Source organism: Fusarium vanettenii, assembly GCF_000151355.1.
Source record: "Fusarium vanettenii 77-13-4 chromosome 2 genomic scaffold NECHAsca_18_chr2_1_0, whole genome shotgun sequence".
NCBI classification, from domain to species: Eukaryota; Fungi; Ascomycota; class Sordariomycetes; order Hypocreales; family Nectriaceae; genus Fusarium; species Fusarium vanettenii.
In genome coordinates this window covers 2,406,720-2,423,230 of record NW_003315867.1, presented here as the reverse complement: position 1 = coordinate 2,423,230, position 16,511 = coordinate 2,406,720, and the positions used below count along the sequence as shown (strand labels likewise).

Genomic DNA, 16,511 nt, shown 5'->3' with positions numbered 1-16,511 from the left:
TGGCGGTGACTTGCTTGCTTGTTGGTCGTACGCCAGACGCATCCCCCAACCTGTCCCCTGTCCAGCGGCGTCTCAAACCCTCCGGATCTTCACTCAACCGTCCACGGGGGAGCATCGCGGCGCTCTTCGCAGCAGCCTTTGGCGCGCCGAGGACCCTTTCGCAAGGTGCCGTCACAGGGGCCTCACAGGCCCTTAGATCCAAAAGTTAGCGGGCCCCCCTCTTCACCGCGGCTCTGTCAAATGGGCTCGGTCGCCCCTGAAATGCCTCGGATTACATTGCCCGCTTCCTGATTGGCCCAGCTCGTACGGAGAAATTCCTCAGGACCACTTGGCACCGCTGCCCGGCTTTTGCGCAGGGGATCATCGCCCTGGTCGCCCTGATGGACCAAGATCCAGTCGACGCTAGGCCGAGATCAGGCCCTCTTTTTCTTATCTGAGGTACGTACCTTCGTACCTCGCTCTTGCGCCACAGTTCTCGAACGCCAAACAATTGTTGGGTCGGTCGGTGCTTCTGACGCGAGGCTGCCGGTAGCTTCAACCCAAAGTGGGTGGGTTTCGCGAATCGCAATCGTCACCGTTTTGAGCGTCAACCTCGCCGTGAACGTCACCCACACCCGATTGGCGTCTTCGGAGATCATATCGATACATTTGCCGCAGAGGATCGCCTCTTGGATTCTCCATCATGACATCCGAGCGCGGCAGCAGCCCAAACCGGGAGCCTACCCCAACCCTTCCCCTATCCTCGATCCCGCAGAAGCGCGCCCTCGAAGAAGGCCGTCACAGCCCCGTCGTTCCCTCGCCATTGAACCCCGAAATCAGGCCCTCCGAGTCTCTAGCCCCCGAAGATGCAGCTGCGCAAGCCGCCCGCTCCAAGTCGGTCCGTACAAAGAAGGACACGCTCAAGAAACGCGAAGCCAAGGGCGGTGACAGTGCCCGCGCGACCCCGGATCCAAGGCCAAGGGCAAAGGAACCAAAGCAGAGCGAATCTAGTCCGCTCCGCTACAAGCTTGCGCCTCCCAAGCCGTCCGACTTTGACCTCCCACGAGGGCCTGTCTTAACGGCGCACCACGAAATAACTACTCCCAGCGGTGAAGCAGTTGAGTTCTTTGAGACATCTGATCAGTAAGTATAGATCACGATCAGCTCAATGCGCTCCAAGCTGACACAAAAAGTGTTTCCAACAAGAAGAACTTCCGCTACACGCATTGTATCGCCGACCCCCTATTCCCATCCATGATCTACTATCGAGGTACCGAGCCTGAGCCTTTCGGGCCCCGCATGAGCTTTGAAGACTCTGCGGGGCACGTCTTCTTCGACAAGTCGGCGCGACAAGTCACAACTGATAAAGGGTTTCGAATGGCACGTGCGAATGTGGCTGTAAGAGAGGGTCGGTGGTACTGGGAATGCAAAATCACACAAGGAATAAGACCGCCCAAAGATGGCGAGTCCAAGCCAGACGGTGGACGACATGTTCGAATGGGCTGGGCAAGGCGGGAGGCATCTCTAGATGCGCCCGTGGGATTCGATGCCTACAGCTACGGCATCCGAGATGTCGCGGGAGAGAAGGTCCATATGTCACGGCCGAAGGAATTCTTCCCTGAGGGAGAAGGCATTCGAGAAGGCGATGTCATTGGACTGGAGATTCAACTGCCGTCAGAACATCTTCATCGCAAGATCATGGCTGGGCAGTACAACCCGTTGGTCGACCAGGCTGACGAGGAGCCTGCGCCCTCGGCTGAAGCGCACAACATTGTGCGCGATCGCGTGCCTATCCGCTTTAAGGCTCATACCTATTTCGAAAAGATCGAGTATCACACGACAAAAGAGTTGGAGGACCTCATGAACCCGGCTTCTACAAGTGTCAACAACAACTCGGAAGCACCCGGACCTACCCACCCAACCCCAGGCCTTCGCACTCTTCCCAACTCACGTATCAGAGTATTCAAAAACGGCGTTCTCATGGGCACCCCCTTTGAAAACCTCCTCGGCTTCCTCCCTCCTGCGTCTCGCCCGATGCCTCAAGTGGGTGCCCGGGAAGGCCTCGACGACGGAATGCTGGGATACTACCCTGCCGTGAGCGTCTTTCGTGGCGGTGCTGTTGAGGTCAACTTTGGGCCAGACTTTTGGTATCCCCCAACCGACGACACCACAAACGGCGACGTGGATATGGTCTTACCTCCCAATGCGAGGTTGTCTAAGCTCCACGCCGTTTCAGAGCGTTATCGCGACCAGATCGCCGAGGATATTGTCTATGATATTATCGACGAGGTCGACTTCTGGATGAAGGATGGTGGGGGTGCAACAGATCGCCAAGGCGTGAGCGCCAAGAGCGAAGCTGTTGCCATGGCGCCAGGACGGGAAGAGATCAAGGAGCTGGTCCAGGATGACTGAGACGGCCCAGCACATTAACGTCCATCCCTATCCATGGAAGCTCACAAGGAGATACCGGGGTGCATCATGATCGACTTTCACATCCTATTAAGTAAAGATACCCACTGTGGCAACGCAGAATCAAATTTGTAATTATCAAGATACACATCACTAATGAAACCTGGTATCCTCTGCTTCATGGCCCAGTATCGGCCTTATCATATCATCCATTGTCGTCATAACTTGAGTCGTAAGATATTGCTCATTACCATGCGAACGCACTCCAAACTCATAAGAACTGGCCTCGAACGTTTATCAACGTGCCGAATCACGTGCGGCAGCCGGTTCAACAACCACCGGCGATGGCTCCGATAATGGCGATACAGGCTCTCTAGTAGCCGCTGGGTTCGTGCTCGAGGTCGCGGTAGCGGTCTCGGGTGCAGGGAGCTGAGGATCATCAGGAAGCTCCTCGATGCGCTCGCTTCCATCAATAGGAATCTCAGTTTCGGACTTTTCGCGCTCAAGTCGGACCTCGCGGCCGCGCTTGTGACAGTACCAGAGTACAAACATGAGCACTGCACAAATGTTAGCGACCGGGAGGTATGTGAGGATTCAGGGGTACTTACAGAATAGCGCAACGCTCCAGATGACGTTTGTGCCGATAAACGCGGGCCACCGCACCTTCAGGGCGTTGACGACGGCCTTGAGCATACTAACAATAGCACCAGGCTTCGTCACGAGGTCAGTCAAGTTCTGAGGCTTGAGCAGGTCCATGGCAGCCCCCTTGACGCCCTTTTCCGTCTGTGCCTTGAGACCCTGACTCTCGGCCGCAGCTGCGAGAATCTCTGGCGCCAGAGACGACGTCAGCTTGTCTGGAAGCTGAGTGACGAGCTTCTGGAGGGACGAAGGCATCTTCTCAAAGCCTCGGTTGATGGCGCCGTCGCGGTCCTCGATGAGGCTTGCGAGATCGTTGTATGCCGTCGGGACACCGTTGGCGAGGTCCTTGAAGACCTGTGTGAAGCGCGACAGGAGCTCGGACGACTCGTTGGAGAGGGAGATGATCTTGTTGTTCTTGGCTTGAAGGTTCAGACGATCGAGGACATTTCCGAGGTCCTTTGTCTCCTGTTCGGCTTCCTGGGTAGAAACAACAACATCCTCTGGCTTGAGCTCATCGCCCTGCTTCTTGTGTCTCGTGAATAAGGCTGTGAGACGGTTGGGGTGCTTTTCTTCCTTCTCTTTTTCCTTCTCTTTTTCCTTCTCTTTTTCCTTCTCTTTTTCCTTCTCTTTTTCCTTCTCTTTTTCCTTTTCCTTCTCCTTTTCCTTCTTCTCCTTCTCCTTCTTTTCTTTCTTCATCTCCTTTTCATGCTTCTTCTTATCCTTCTCCTGTTCCTTCTTGCTCTTGGAATCCAGTTCCTTAACAGCCTCTAGTTCGCTCTCGTCGGCTGACGACAGATCGATCTGGGGGGTCTTGATGCGCGGTGGCAAAGGGGGAGGGGGACTGTCATCTTCGAGGATGCTTCGAAGCCAGGACTCGTCATCTTGGTCGAGAACTGGGCTTAGGGGAGGGGTATCGGAGCTGGGACGGTGTTCGGTGCTGTGACGCTGAGCAGATGCATCGGTTGCTTCTGTCTTGATCTCAGGCACAGGCGCATGGGTCTGCGCAGGTGTTTGATTAGCTGCAGGTCCCGCCTCCGTGGCATGTGCAGCCTCTTCTGCGGCCGCTTTCTCGGCCCTATGCTTCTTGATCTTCTTGTATGAGAAGTATTCCAACATTGTGGTTGTAGTGTCTTGGCGTTTCGCGGGGTCGTAGAAGATGAGGATCCAAGGATGTGCTCGTGTCACAGACGATGCTCGATGCTATTTAACAGGCAGAGGGTAAAGAGGCCGCCGGCTCTGGGCTAAAAAGGACTCTCGAGGGGCGAAGAGGTTCGCATAGGCGCGCGCTTGAGATGATTCGCCTTTGTTTCACTCGCATTCGTCGTACACGAATCGACAGCTGAAGAGCTTGCACAGCCACATCACATGTGATGTCATGGATCAAAATTGTGGCTGCCGCCCAGCTCGCTCCGCTCCCCTCTCTAACTTGACATCCATCCCCCTCCATCAACCCCCACGCGACTAACGCTGCTTCATGATCGACGACCAACTGCCGACGTTTTTCTGGAAGTTTTGCAAAATTGGAGACCTTCCATGGATGGATACCTAAGCATAAGGTCCCATCCCATGTGTGGGTGGAGACTTGAGAGGTTTGCAAATTGCAACTTCGGCTAGAGGGCCAGGTACAGGCATGCCCCCGAATATTTTCAGATTCCAATTGACCCTGGGTATCTCGAATAGCTAAGGAAAGTGTATCGGCCGTTTTAGTCCGCATCATAAATATTCTCTTCGTCCTCATCCTCATCCTGGGCTTCGTCTGCTACGCCTCCTTCTTCACGGATGATATCGTCGGCTAGTGTGCTTCTTCGCCAACCGCCGCCTCTTCGTCGGCCTCTCTCAAATGCATCGGTAGATGTTACGGCTCGTTCGCCAGTGTACTTTTGACCTGTCCACTCTCTGGAGCATTTAGGGCATCTTTGCTCCCGCCTTGTTCTCCAGAATGCTTCTTGACAGACATCATGTAAACGGAAATTGCACTCCAGCTCAGAACATCTTAGACCGATTGTGACAATGTCCTTGCATGCTTCGCAAAACTTGATCCGCTGCCATTCTCGCGGGTCAAGGTCTGGATCATTGTAGGTCTCGACAAGCCAGGGCCGTAGTTCAAGTAGCGCTCGTGGAGAGAAGGTGTAAAAACCCTCAGCGCTCTTCTCGAACCAGCCTCCCTCGACCAGACTGGCCAGTACAGCCTCAACTTCGCTGTGCTTCAGGCCCTTGTCGGCTGGTGTCTGTGTTTGCGCATCCGCGTCGATTTCGGCTTCTTGTTGCCTCGGTCGTGCGCACTTGATCGCCTGCATTTCGGTGATGGCGAGCACTTCCATTCGCGGAGTGTTGAACTTGTCGAAAATGGCATCAAAAACTCGCTTGATAAATGAGAGTTCGTCGGGGCTATATGTCGTGGCGAGTTGGGTCTGCGGGTCGGAAGTGGTGTTGACCAGAGCATAGATGCGCCGCTTCGTCGTCTGATGGATCGTGGTGCGAATTTCATAATCGAAGAGTGATGCCGCTTCAGCTGCCTTGTCCATGTACTCTTGAAAATGGTCTTCTGTGATCTGGCCCGGTCGGATTTCATCTCCTTCGTCTTCGCCGCGGTCGGCGTTGAATATCGCAGCGAGGATAGGGCGGGAATCCTCGAAGGTGATGGAACCTCGGGCTAGGATTGCCTGTAGGAATGCCCGATTCCCATCGTTGAAGTTGTGGTCGCTCATTCTCAGCACCTGCTATTTTTCGGTGCGCGCTGCAGTATCTGGGCGCTGAGAGTGTGTGTTGAGAATTGCGCAGAACAAAGGACGTTGCGATAGGCTTTGGTTTAGCTGGGAGACGCGTTTCACGCGTTGCTGTGAAGGGTTAATTGAGTGCATGCACCGCCTCGTGTGGCTGTGGTGGCGGGTGACCTCGGAGCTGTCTACTACTCTTAAGTCAACACCTTTGCCTTACTGATGTTTGGTATTCTTACGCGTTGTCATAGTGTGGTGAATGAGTGCAACTCTCGTTTATCGGATGGTTGCCTTGGATGTCCTGGGAAGCTTGTGACTCGATGCAGGAGGTGGTGCTACAGAGGCGGCTACTCTTTGAGGCAACCAGGAATCTACATCGTCTTTCTACAGCTACTATAAGCGTGCCATTGTATTCACCGCATGATTACAGGAAACACATCAAAGGCATCATAAAAATGGAAGTATGGATCAAGCAGGGGTAACTAAAATACGGCTAAACAGGTTCCTGGATAAGAAATATTGAATTCACGTCGTAGTGTAGGGTAACTTCGATGCTGAATGCTGACTCAGCTGAAGCATGATTGGCGACCAAGAGCTTTGAGCTTCAACTCAAGAACCCTTTCATCACTCACCACATGCGGATAGCTTTTTCATAGGCGACAGCTCCTCAAAGTGTATTCAGCTGGCCGGCATATGAGATCTCACCGGGGGATAAGCGGCATTGAGTGACTCTGTCGTTGCGCTGGTTCGACCAAGTGGTCCTGTGCAACCTTGGCCACGCGTCGAAGACGTGGTGGTGATATCCATTAGATGTTGATCAGAGCGGTGCGACATCTGCAAAACACGTGACGAAAAGAGCACAACTTCCGCGTCTTTGAAGAAAGAAGAATTTCTTGCCCATTTTCCAACCAGCGCCATTCACTGAGCAAACCGGACGGCCATCGAGGTGGCTTCACCCCTGAGAACTGGGTCCCACGCGCATCTCGGCGCCGAGTTGCTCGAGCCCAGTATACGGCCAATCCACCACCTACCGAACACCTGACAGCACCAAAACACCAAAATGGCCACGACAGACTTGAAGGAGTTCGACGTCATCCGGGTAGCGAGGAGTGATGGCGCGGATACTGGTCCTGGCTATTGGCCGGTGACAGCTCCACCTACGGTCACCGCTAAGAAGATGAAGGACGCGACAACAACAGAAAAGACACCGAGAACCAAACCTCAGATGATCCGGCTGGCGGAGGATGACCCGAGATTCGTCGAGTGGAGAGTCAAGTTGGGCATTCTGTTGAAACAGGAGCTGTGTCCTAACCCCGATGGTGAGCCACATCCTTGAGCATCATTGACCATATCTAACAGCCACCATAGAAGGAAACCCATGGCTGGTGCATTTCCCACGGGGATATTGGCTATACGAAAAGTCGAAGCATCTCTGGGTATCGGGTTACCCGATCAAGGCGAAGCTATTCAAGAGCCCACAGGAGTTTGCCGTCCACTTGATATGGCTCCTCTCAACCTCGATGGACTACCGAGACTGCTGCTGCGCACACTGCAACGCATCCAACTTGATCAAGGGTGGAGTTACAGACGAGCTCATCATCACCCATGAACCCCCCAAGGTTGAAAAGTTACCACCCAAGGTGACACCGGTGCCTCTACCCCCGATGCCTGGACGGCCGCCCGTAAAGACAAACAATGCTGGATCACGGCAGTCATCTGTTCAGCCAACACCAACAACAACGGCTCAGAACTCACCAGCACCTCCTGCTACAACAGCCCATCAGCCGCCGGCTCAACACCAACCCCAGGTCCAACAACAACCACAACCACAGCCCATCCAATCTCAACCCCAGATCCAGCCACAGCAAACCCAGCAGCAACAACCTCAGCCGCACCAGCAGCAGCAGCAGCAACAACAGCAGCAGCCTCAACCTCAACCTCAGTCGCAGCCTCAGCCTCAGCTTCAACCTCAACCTCAGTCGCAGCCTCAGTCTCAGCTTCAACCTCAACCACAACCTCAGGCCCAGGCCTCCCCTCAAGCGCAGCCCCAGCCTATCCAATGGGCACTCAAGTCAGCTGTGCTCTTTCGCGCGGGAGAACTGGTGTGGTATCAGAACGGAAATACATGGCGTCTCGGCGTCATAGCCGGGTCTGCGAACGGGCGCCACGAGGTGATGCCGATCGGACATGGCCTCGTCCAGCAGAACAATGTGTCCAAGACTGACGGTGACATGCGGCCATTCTATGCGTTTACGGTCCCGCCAGTCACCCTCCCCGAGCTCAAGGACAAGGAGTTTGACGGCGTCCCATGGGAACCATTACTAAAGGGGGCAGCGGATGGCAACAGACGAGAGACGATTGCCCTCGATGCCTCCAAGATGGCTGCCGTCAAGATCGACTACTCCTACTCCCTCTGGTCTCCGCTATCAGATGACCCCACTAGTAAGCCTGCGACCTACTACGGCTGCTTCTTTGGAGCAGAACGGGTCGAGATCGGTGACGCGATGCGGCTGAGATCACTCCCCGCGGAGCTTAACGTGCCCGCCGAGACGGGAGTGCTCGGCCTGAGATTCATCTTCACGACAAAGGACTTTCCCGGCAGCGTCTTCTTCCGCGGGCACATCTACCAGCTCGTGTCGGAGGACAAGCCCAATATCGTGCGCGACGAGCACCTCCCCATCGCGTTGCGGCTCGAGAGCCAGTGGCGCCACTCTGTGGGAGCGCAGCGCTGGCGCTACGCGCTCGTCAAGGAGAACGTCGTGTTCAAGGAGCAGTCCATCCGGGGTCGCTTCTACCCGACGCAGCGCCTCATGCCCATCCTCAACCCGGCCGAGTTCCGCGACGCCGTGTCCAAGGCCCGGGTGGACGACCTGTACGCGCACCTGAACAACCGCATGGATGGAGCCGGGAGGTATTTCGGCCGCAAAGTGAACCGCATCGGTACCCTGGGAGCGTCGGTGACACATACGGCTAGGCTCAACATGGAGCCGTTTATCAGGGAAGAACTTGACGAGAAGGCTATCGAATGATTTGTTCCATGGAACTCTGGGCATGATATTCCAGAAGCGTCACGTTTGCAGGGGAGGGGAATGAGTGACAGGGGAGCCATGGAAGTTGGCAGGTTAGGAGTCATGTTATTAATGTATTCTATTGTAGCTGATATCTTGATACCTAGTAGATAGTACAACAAGCGAGAGTAGCAAGGTATCATTGAATCAACGAGCAACCGTCTATGAGTGTATGATGTCTCTCAGCTGTGACATCCAGGTAAAGAGCACCCACATACAGAATACCTTGGCACACCGTTCTCAACACCCAAACACCCGTCCCTTTACCTAATTCTCCCCTAAAGATCATAAAGATCATAATAAAAAATGTCCTAAAGTATTGCCTATATTATGATATACCTTTTCATTCTTTTATTATATTTTATATAGATTTATTCATAATTCAGACACCCTCCCCGCCCATTCCGAAACCACCAGCTTTCCCTCACAATACCACCATCCAGCCGCAGCCCGAAACCCACACCGCTACAAACCCAAACCACGAGACCATCACACACACACACACACACACACACACACACACTCACGCAAGGTGCACACAATCTCCGAATCCTCCCAAGCGACCTCGTAACGTGGATGAGAATACCCACCTCTGACAGTAAGATAGCTCACAAAAAAGACAGTTCGGCGCAACTCGGGGGCGCAGTGGTTCTTTCAAAAAGCAAAGTTGCATGTGAGAATCTGACATTCTAGAGTCCCTCCACGTAGTCATAAAAACACAAGACACTAAATCAACACTCTCTAGGTAGTTTCTAACGCAAGAGGATCGCTAAATACTATAATCCTAGACGTAGCTGAATATAGTATTCTAAGGCTTATGATATTATTTCTCATTTTTATCTCTGATTTAGCTTATAGTTAGGCTATAGAGTGAATACTCTTAACTAAGCGCAATCGTCCTGGTGTTGAGTTTTTTTTTGATGACTACGTGCCCTCTCACCCACTCCCCAGGCTTTCACAAAAGCAATACGTGTATGCAGACAAAGGAACGACACACAGTTTGATGAGATTGATTGCGGCCCAAATGCAAGAAATCCGCTCATGTGGTGATACTTGAGAAAACACACGAGCCATCCCCCCCGGTACCGCCAGTCTGGTCACGACATTTCCCCCGCCTTGGGGGCAGGCAAAGCTGAGGCGCTCCGGTAAAAAGGGAGGAAACCCTGGCGGGGTTCTTCCTGGGAACAAATGAAAAATGGGGTGGGTATGGTGTGTTGCGTGGTGTGAGGCAGCATGCAGAAGATCGCTGTTACACGGGCCTGGGGAGGTGTTGCGACCAACTGTGAGACAAGGGTGAGGTCATGGACCAGGGTTTGAGGGCCCGAGGTATGATAAGCAATGGTTGATATTGCCTGCTCTTGTTATTGTTGCATCAGAAGTGAAAGATATCATGTCGTGAAGAATGACATTGTCTCATTGATTGATGAGAGGAGAGAAAACATTCCCCAAAAGAATCTGTGACCACGAGAGAATCAAGGAAAACACCGCTTTCTCGCTGTCGCCAAACACATTAACCATATGGCCCACCTGCTTGGTATTCATCCGCTCCCCTGCCAGGCCCCCCAGTTCCCCAGAAGTTCTATGCGCAGCTTTTCGAGACACAAACTCAACCAACGGCTCTTCCCCAGTGCCGTTCTTCCTGTCTTCTCTCCCCAAACTCCTCTTTTTCAGAAAAAATCAGTGTCCTCTTCAAACTCGCTCCGCTCCCCTTGAAACAACTCTTGTTCGTAAATGCGTGTGTAAATGACTGGTGAATGCAAAATCATGGAGGCGGCGCTTGAATGATCCAGATCGTGATGTCGTACGCGTCAGGTAAATAAACTCCGCCTTCTCTATCTCGTGGGAACCAACAGGCTTTCGTAGTAGTATGCAAACCGTCGTGTCGGGCCTGTCAATGGATGCATGCATGCGACATGGGTTGGATGAACCGTGCAACGTATGGCCGAATAGAAGTAGAAAGGACTGCTGATGAGGGCGGACAATCTTTCAACTCATCGGGATGGGTGACAAATCTTCTGGCAATCGTTTCTCGCTCTCGCCGGTCGAATGTCGTCGTAGGTAGGAAAGACCAAAGAAATACCTCCTCTCTTCATCCCCGAACTGACCCCTGATTCAGGGGGTCGGTTCATGCTGCTCGTTATGCTACCTTCAGGTTTTCAAGCCTCTCTTGTAGCTTCTTCAGTAACTCCGGGTCTGGTTCGGGTTCGACCTTGCGAGGTAAAACACGAGGCGAATCGTCCGTCTTCTCTAAGCCACACTTCTTGCACTTGGTTCCGCTTTCTGCTCCAGTTGGGTATACCGTCTTACAGTCCTTGCACTCGTAATGGGGTACGCTACTAGGACCGAATTCGTCTCCAGGATATCCGTATGGGTATTTGTCCTTCTTGGGCCTACATATGTTGTTAGCAATTAAATCACGCCAAGGATTCCAGGTCTCAACATACGGGTCTCGAGGGCAGTCCGTGCAGCGGACGTGGCCGCACTTCTCGCAAGTCTTGTTACCGGAAATAAACAGCGTCGAACACTCGTGGCAAGTTCTGCGAACCCGTTGGCGGGGCTTCTTATGGACCAGATCCTGTCCGCCAGTCTTGCTGGGACGGGTGAGGACAATCTTCTTCTCGTCAAAGGCGTAAGAGTAGTCGGGAATAATAGGGGCGTTCTCCTTGTTGGCCTTGATAATGGCGGCACGTCGCTCACGGCTGGCGATAATCTCGGCTTCGGTTCGCTTGGGAGGGTAACGAGTACACTTAGTGCAACGGGCGTGCTGGCAGTTGGGGCACTCCTTGGCGGAAGAGAAAGTGGCATTGCACTTGTGGCAGGTTCGGCGGACGCGCATGCGGATGGGCTTATCCATACGGAGAACGGTGTCGTCGGGAGATCCAGTCTGAAGTTCCGAAATCTTGATATCAAGTCCATAACGCTCGCCCAGCTTCTTGGCGCGCTCCTCAATAAGCTGGCTCCTGGTCAGCTTGGAGACGCCCTCAAGGCCTTCGTATCGAGCCTTGGCGTCGGGAGCCTTCTTCTCAGGGGCGGCGGGTTCACTGTGAAAGAGTTAGCAACCGATTGATACCACAGAATGGCTGACGATGTCCTGGTTAAGTCGCAAACACCCAGGTATACTCCAGGGAGCATTTTCGGGGCACGCAGATCCAGGAAAACCGAGCAATTCGTAACGGAAAAAGCGTACCTCGTCTTGACGGGCTCAGATTGGCCGGCGGGAGCGGCCTTGGTGGTGGACATGGTGGACAGCCGTTTGTTGGAAGAACTCTCCCGCTTGAGGAAGGTCTTGGTTCTGGTGAGAAGCTTGCTGAGACCCTTCTCCTTCTTCTCCTCCTTGGGCGCCGAGGGCGCGGCCTGCGAAGGAGAGCTCATGATGTCGATTGGTTGTGTGTAACTGATCGACTACAGATGGTTGATATCGATGGGATTTAAATGAGGGCCGAATAAACGGGAGCTAGGGTCGGAAAATAGTTATGCTTTAATTGCCCGCTGAGACGACAGTCCGGATGCAGGAGGCAAATATGTCAAGAAAATTGTGGATGGGCGGGATTGCGATGTTTCGTGTAGTCCGAATTAATGGGTCGAAGTAGACGAAGTTCGGTCGGACCGGGGAGTGGCGCTCAATGGAGGCGACTATCGAACGATGGTGACGGACCAAATCAAGGAACGTCGAGGCGGAAGGGGATCGTGTATCGAGGATTGGCACAGGCTGAGGCAGAGTTTATAGACCTCCCATGACGCAGACGAATTGCGAAGATGGAGTGGTTGGTTGGAGGTTTTGAGGGGAGGAGAGAAGAGGAGAGGGAGAGAAGGTTCGTAGAGGGAGGATGGGCGAGGGCGGGCGAACTATACTTACTCTGGCTCTGGTCGTCACTAGCTGGGGCAGCGCTGTAGTAGGCGAGCCGGCGTGGTGGTATCAGTGGGTACAGGCGGCCCGGCGCTACAGCGCTACAGAAGACGGAGGTGACGGACAGCGAATAGCAGGCGGCCCATGGCGGCAAGGGCCCAAAGCACCCAATGCCTGGTGACAAGCCGTACGAGTTTGTTGTGAGGGATCCATGGGAATCCATGACCCCATGCGGGAAAGGGCTTGTGGGGGAGGACGGGGGTGAGAGGGGAGAGGGCGTGCGAGTTGTGGCCAACGGCCTGTGAGAATCAATCAATCCGGCAGCGAGACCTGATCTCTAGTGGGCGGCGGCGGTAGCAGTAGTAGTAGCAGCACCAGATGCAAGAGTCGACGCTGGAACCGGGAACTGTAGCGGGACCCTTTCCAGGGAGAGGGACGACGCCAAGAAGCCCTCGCTCGGACTCTGGGGACGGGAAGGGAAAGGTGTGGTTTGGCGCGTGGTTCGGGCGGCCCTGGCGATGCGTCCCTCGCTTGGTTCTTTTGGCCTTGGAGGGTGTGCGCATGGCCAGAGGCGCCTCTTCTCCTCACAGGGAACCTAACCAGAAGAGCGACCCCTGTCATGGCACCCATGGATCCATTAGCAACACAGTGTCCGTCTGACGGAGTTGAGGAACAGCAATATCCTCCGTGGTATTTCCCTTTCCAGACGGGCGGTACACTGATCAACGCCGCCCTGCGTGTGCACACACAGTTGGGTCGTCCTGGAAGAGGCCTGGTGGCGAGCAGATGGTAGCAAATGGCAGCAAACGTGGGTGCAATTGCTTCGAGACCACATCCTTGCGGTCGGCCGCCAGCCGTCAGTGGCAGCATCGAGGCCCTGAGTCGGCCTGTCAGTTCAACCTTTTCTATCCCAGCATGGAGGCCTTGCCTGGCCTGTTGACGATTCATGTCTTGTCGGTCGCACAAGGCGACACGACACGACACGATAAACATGGGTGTGTGAGTGGACGGGTCGACACCGAAGGGCGACCACGGAAACGGGGAATGCCCCGTGTTGAGTGTGGAGAAGGCAAACCAACCATCGGGTGTCATTGATGAAGGGAGACCCAGAGCGCTGGGAGTTGCGAGTTGCAAGTTGATGAGTTGTGCAAGGCCAGCGGATGTCCCCCCCCGGCATGATTCTGCCTTTAGTTGCTAGCCCAGTGGGGATTAGTATTGGCCCAACTTTAGAAAAGCTCGTGGCCTAAGAAAAGGACACAACTTGACCACTTTTTGCCCCAATAATAAGGGAATCTGTCAAACGGCAAAAGAAATTATGGTAAAAATATCTTGGGTTAGGAAGAACCTTGAACTCTCTCAACATATTTTTTTATCAAACAACTCGACTAGTTATTCTCATTGCTTATTCCTCCACTGAATAGTTTAGTAGCCCTAAGTGCCAACATGTGTGTGTCTCAATAAATTTTTTTCTTGGCCGAGTACCAGGGGCCCTATCGAGGACCACTTCGACGTAACACTGTCTCTAGCTACCTACTGCTTCTGCTACCTCTCTTGTTTCCGCGCGCGGTTCTCTCTCTCCCGTCACCAAGCTCGAGTATGGTGGCGGCTGCGGCGTGATCCAGAAGGCCAGGATTAGCGGGGAAGGTCTCGATGTTGAAGACGGCACTTCCGGCCAAGGCCAGCCACGGTCGCGGCAACTTGAAGCAGACAAGATCAGACCCGAGAGAAGGGAAAGATCTGGGCCCTCCGACTCAGGCGGCGTCTCTGCCGTGTCTCACAACATTCGTGTGTGTGTGTGTGTGTGTGTTGGGGACGAGACTTGTACAGAAGAAAAAAAAACCGTTTGCCTGTCGCCATCCGTGCATCCTATCCATCCATTTCGCGAGAAATCCAATGCAAAACGCCAGCATGCACCTCCACGTAATACCTGGACCCAAAGCTGGGAACCCTTTTTCGGGGTTGTCCCGAGGAAGAGGTCAGGGTCAGGGCTATGTTACAGTGCACAATGCACAGTACGCCGTTCCTTGGTAACTGGAGCGGTAAGGTAGCAGCAGCAGCAACATCAACAACGTCAGTCACATCATTGCTCTCCCACCCATGGGACCGGGCACACACCCAGACACACCCCTTCCCGGGACCCCGCCCAAGCAAGATCCCAACCAGAACCCGTCCATCCCCTCCCCTCCCCTGCCACTGACTGAACCTCTCGCACCCAGCATGTTCGAGCACGAGTATCGCTTCTTCGGGGGCAGCTCCCGGCCGAGACGAGATTGGGGACAAACAGAGGGAGGCCTTGTCTTGTCTTGGCCAAGGGTATCGCGAGCTGCTAACTACTGTAGCCATGGCGCCAGTTCAAACCCTGTGCTTTCGTTATGAGACGTCACTTCCATCAGTTCCGACTCCTCTTTTTTGCCGTTGCATTTTGCTATCATTGACGGGAAACATTTTCCAGGTGTGCTCCGGCTGGTCAACACTCGGCTGTATCATCCGCGATGGCGTTGACAATCAAATCAAATGCCCAACACTCTGGTACCGAAGCCTCAGCTTTTGAAAAGTCGGTATGACCCAATGTCGCTTCCACCTCAACTCCTATCTCCGACTGCAGCGCTGCACTGCACAGCACAGCGCGGCGTGCGTTTCGACAAAAAAGTCAATGACTGACTGCGCCTCGTTTGCATCCCGACAGCATGGGCAACCCCAGGGTTACCATGGGCGGACCACCTCCTCCTCCCTTCCCGCGCTCCCGTTTGCCTCAGTGCAAGATGCACCCCTGGATCCAACCCATCCATTGGAGAGACTCCGTTTTCCATCAGTCCACCATTCCACTCCTCAAACAGACCAAGCTCCCCCCAATCACACGTGGGGCTCTCGCGAGGAGTGTCCTGAGTGGCACTGACGGAACAAGTCTTCATTAAACCCAGGCACCCAGGCCACTGGGTGCAGGGCGATGGACGTTTGCGCTAAACGTCTGGAAGAACCGTTCATTCTCGGTGGGCAAATCAACTTGCCCATCTGCATCATGGAAAACATGGCGATGGAAGGGTTCTTTTGCAAGCTGCTGACCTGTCCCTTCGCTAGCGAATAAGGGCCGAGTGCCGCCTGCAACGCGCCAGGGCAGTGTGGTTGTCGCCTGGCTTCTGGTGGTTGCGTGCGTGCCGAGGCACCGCAACCACAACTACACGCGCAGCAGCAAGGGGCAGGCATGCTTACAGCACACACATTAACGACGCAATCATCCCGGCTGAGGGGTTCTAACTTCTCACTGCGCGCAGTAGCTTAGTCGACTATGACTCCTGTGCCTGCGCCTACGTCTGTTCGCTGACGTTGTTTGACCGAAACTCTGCCCGAGTTCTGTCGGGTCTGACTCTCTGTCTGTGCTTGGTGCCGAGATTAACAATCAATCCCATGGCAAAAGACAAAAGGCCAAATTTACAAATCCTCGATCCGATACAATTACGCAGTGGAAAATGTCCGAGGAACCGAATCTGGCACCCATGTCTGATCTTCCCGCTTAAAGATGCAAAAGCGGTAAACACCTCATCCATGACAGGCAGGCACTGTGCAATCCTTGAGACTTCTGGCACGGAGGTTCAAGCCCAGTTTGCAAAGGCGCGAGACGGCCATGTATGGATGCGAATAGGGAATTTCCTCAACTCTTGTCGCACACCGCACTGCGCTGCACCGCTCCTCGCACATGGTCGGTCGCCGTGGCACGATGCAACATTCCAGTCGCTTGCAGATGTGGCCCAGCAGCGAGTTGGAGGCAGAGTCAGGCAGGCGACACGACTATCTTGTTGGTCCATCAATTGAGGGGGCATGCGGTTCAAGTTACCCGTTGGGAATTGAATCTGG

General features: G+C 54.1%; 5 protein-coding genes across 5 annotated transcripts; 2 read left to right on the top strand and 3 right to left on the bottom strand.

Annotated features, from left to right (window-relative positions):
• Positions 1–682: 682 nt before the first annotated feature.
• HMTA2101 (COMPASS complex protein) lies at positions 683–2,391 on the top strand (the record flags this gene model as incomplete). Its single annotated transcript, XM_003046612.1, has 2 exons — positions 683–1,122; positions 1,173–2,391. The coding sequence occupies 2 exons, from the start codon at positions 683–685 to the stop codon at positions 2,389–2,391; spliced, it is 1,659 nt and encodes a 552-aa protein (XP_003046658.1).
• Positions 2,392–2,541: 150 nt separating this feature from the next.
• NECHADRAFT_91121 (uncharacterized protein) lies at positions 2,542–4,404 on the bottom strand (the record flags this gene model as incomplete). Its single annotated transcript, XM_003046033.1, has 5 exons — positions 2,542–2,673; positions 2,728–2,913; positions 3,010–3,603; positions 3,790–3,999; positions 4,357–4,404. The coding sequence occupies 5 exons, from the start codon at positions 4,402–4,404 to the stop codon at positions 2,542–2,544; spliced, it is 1,170 nt and encodes a 389-aa protein (XP_003046079.1).
• A 326-nt stretch (positions 4,405–4,730) lies between these two features.
• NECHADRAFT_32690 (uncharacterized protein) lies at positions 4,731–5,735 on the bottom strand (the record flags this gene model as incomplete). Its single annotated transcript, XM_003046032.1, has 1 exon — positions 4,731–5,735. The coding sequence occupies one exon, from the start codon at positions 5,733–5,735 to the stop codon at positions 4,731–4,733; it is 1,005 nt and encodes a 334-aa protein (XP_003046078.1).
• A 1,069-nt stretch (positions 5,736–6,804) lies between these two features.
• NECHADRAFT_76560 (uncharacterized protein) lies at positions 6,805–8,773 on the top strand (the record flags this gene model as incomplete). The annotated part of the gene is made up of 2 exons (XM_003046611.1): positions 6,805–7,063; positions 7,113–8,773. The coding sequence occupies 2 exons, from the start codon at positions 6,805–6,807 to the stop codon at positions 8,771–8,773; spliced, it is 1,920 nt and encodes a 639-aa protein (XP_003046657.1).
• A 1,436-nt stretch (positions 8,774–10,209) lies between these two features.
• On the bottom strand, positions 10,210–12,184 carry NECHADRAFT_66538 (uncharacterized protein; the record flags this gene model as incomplete). Its single annotated transcript, XM_003046031.1, has 3 exons — positions 10,210–11,202; positions 11,257–11,828; positions 11,972–12,184. The coding sequence occupies 3 exons, from the start codon at positions 12,182–12,184 to the stop codon at positions 10,950–10,952; spliced, it is 1,038 nt and encodes a 345-aa protein (XP_003046077.1). The 3' UTR covers positions 10,210–10,949.
• Positions 12,185–16,511: the final 4,327 nt, after the last annotated feature.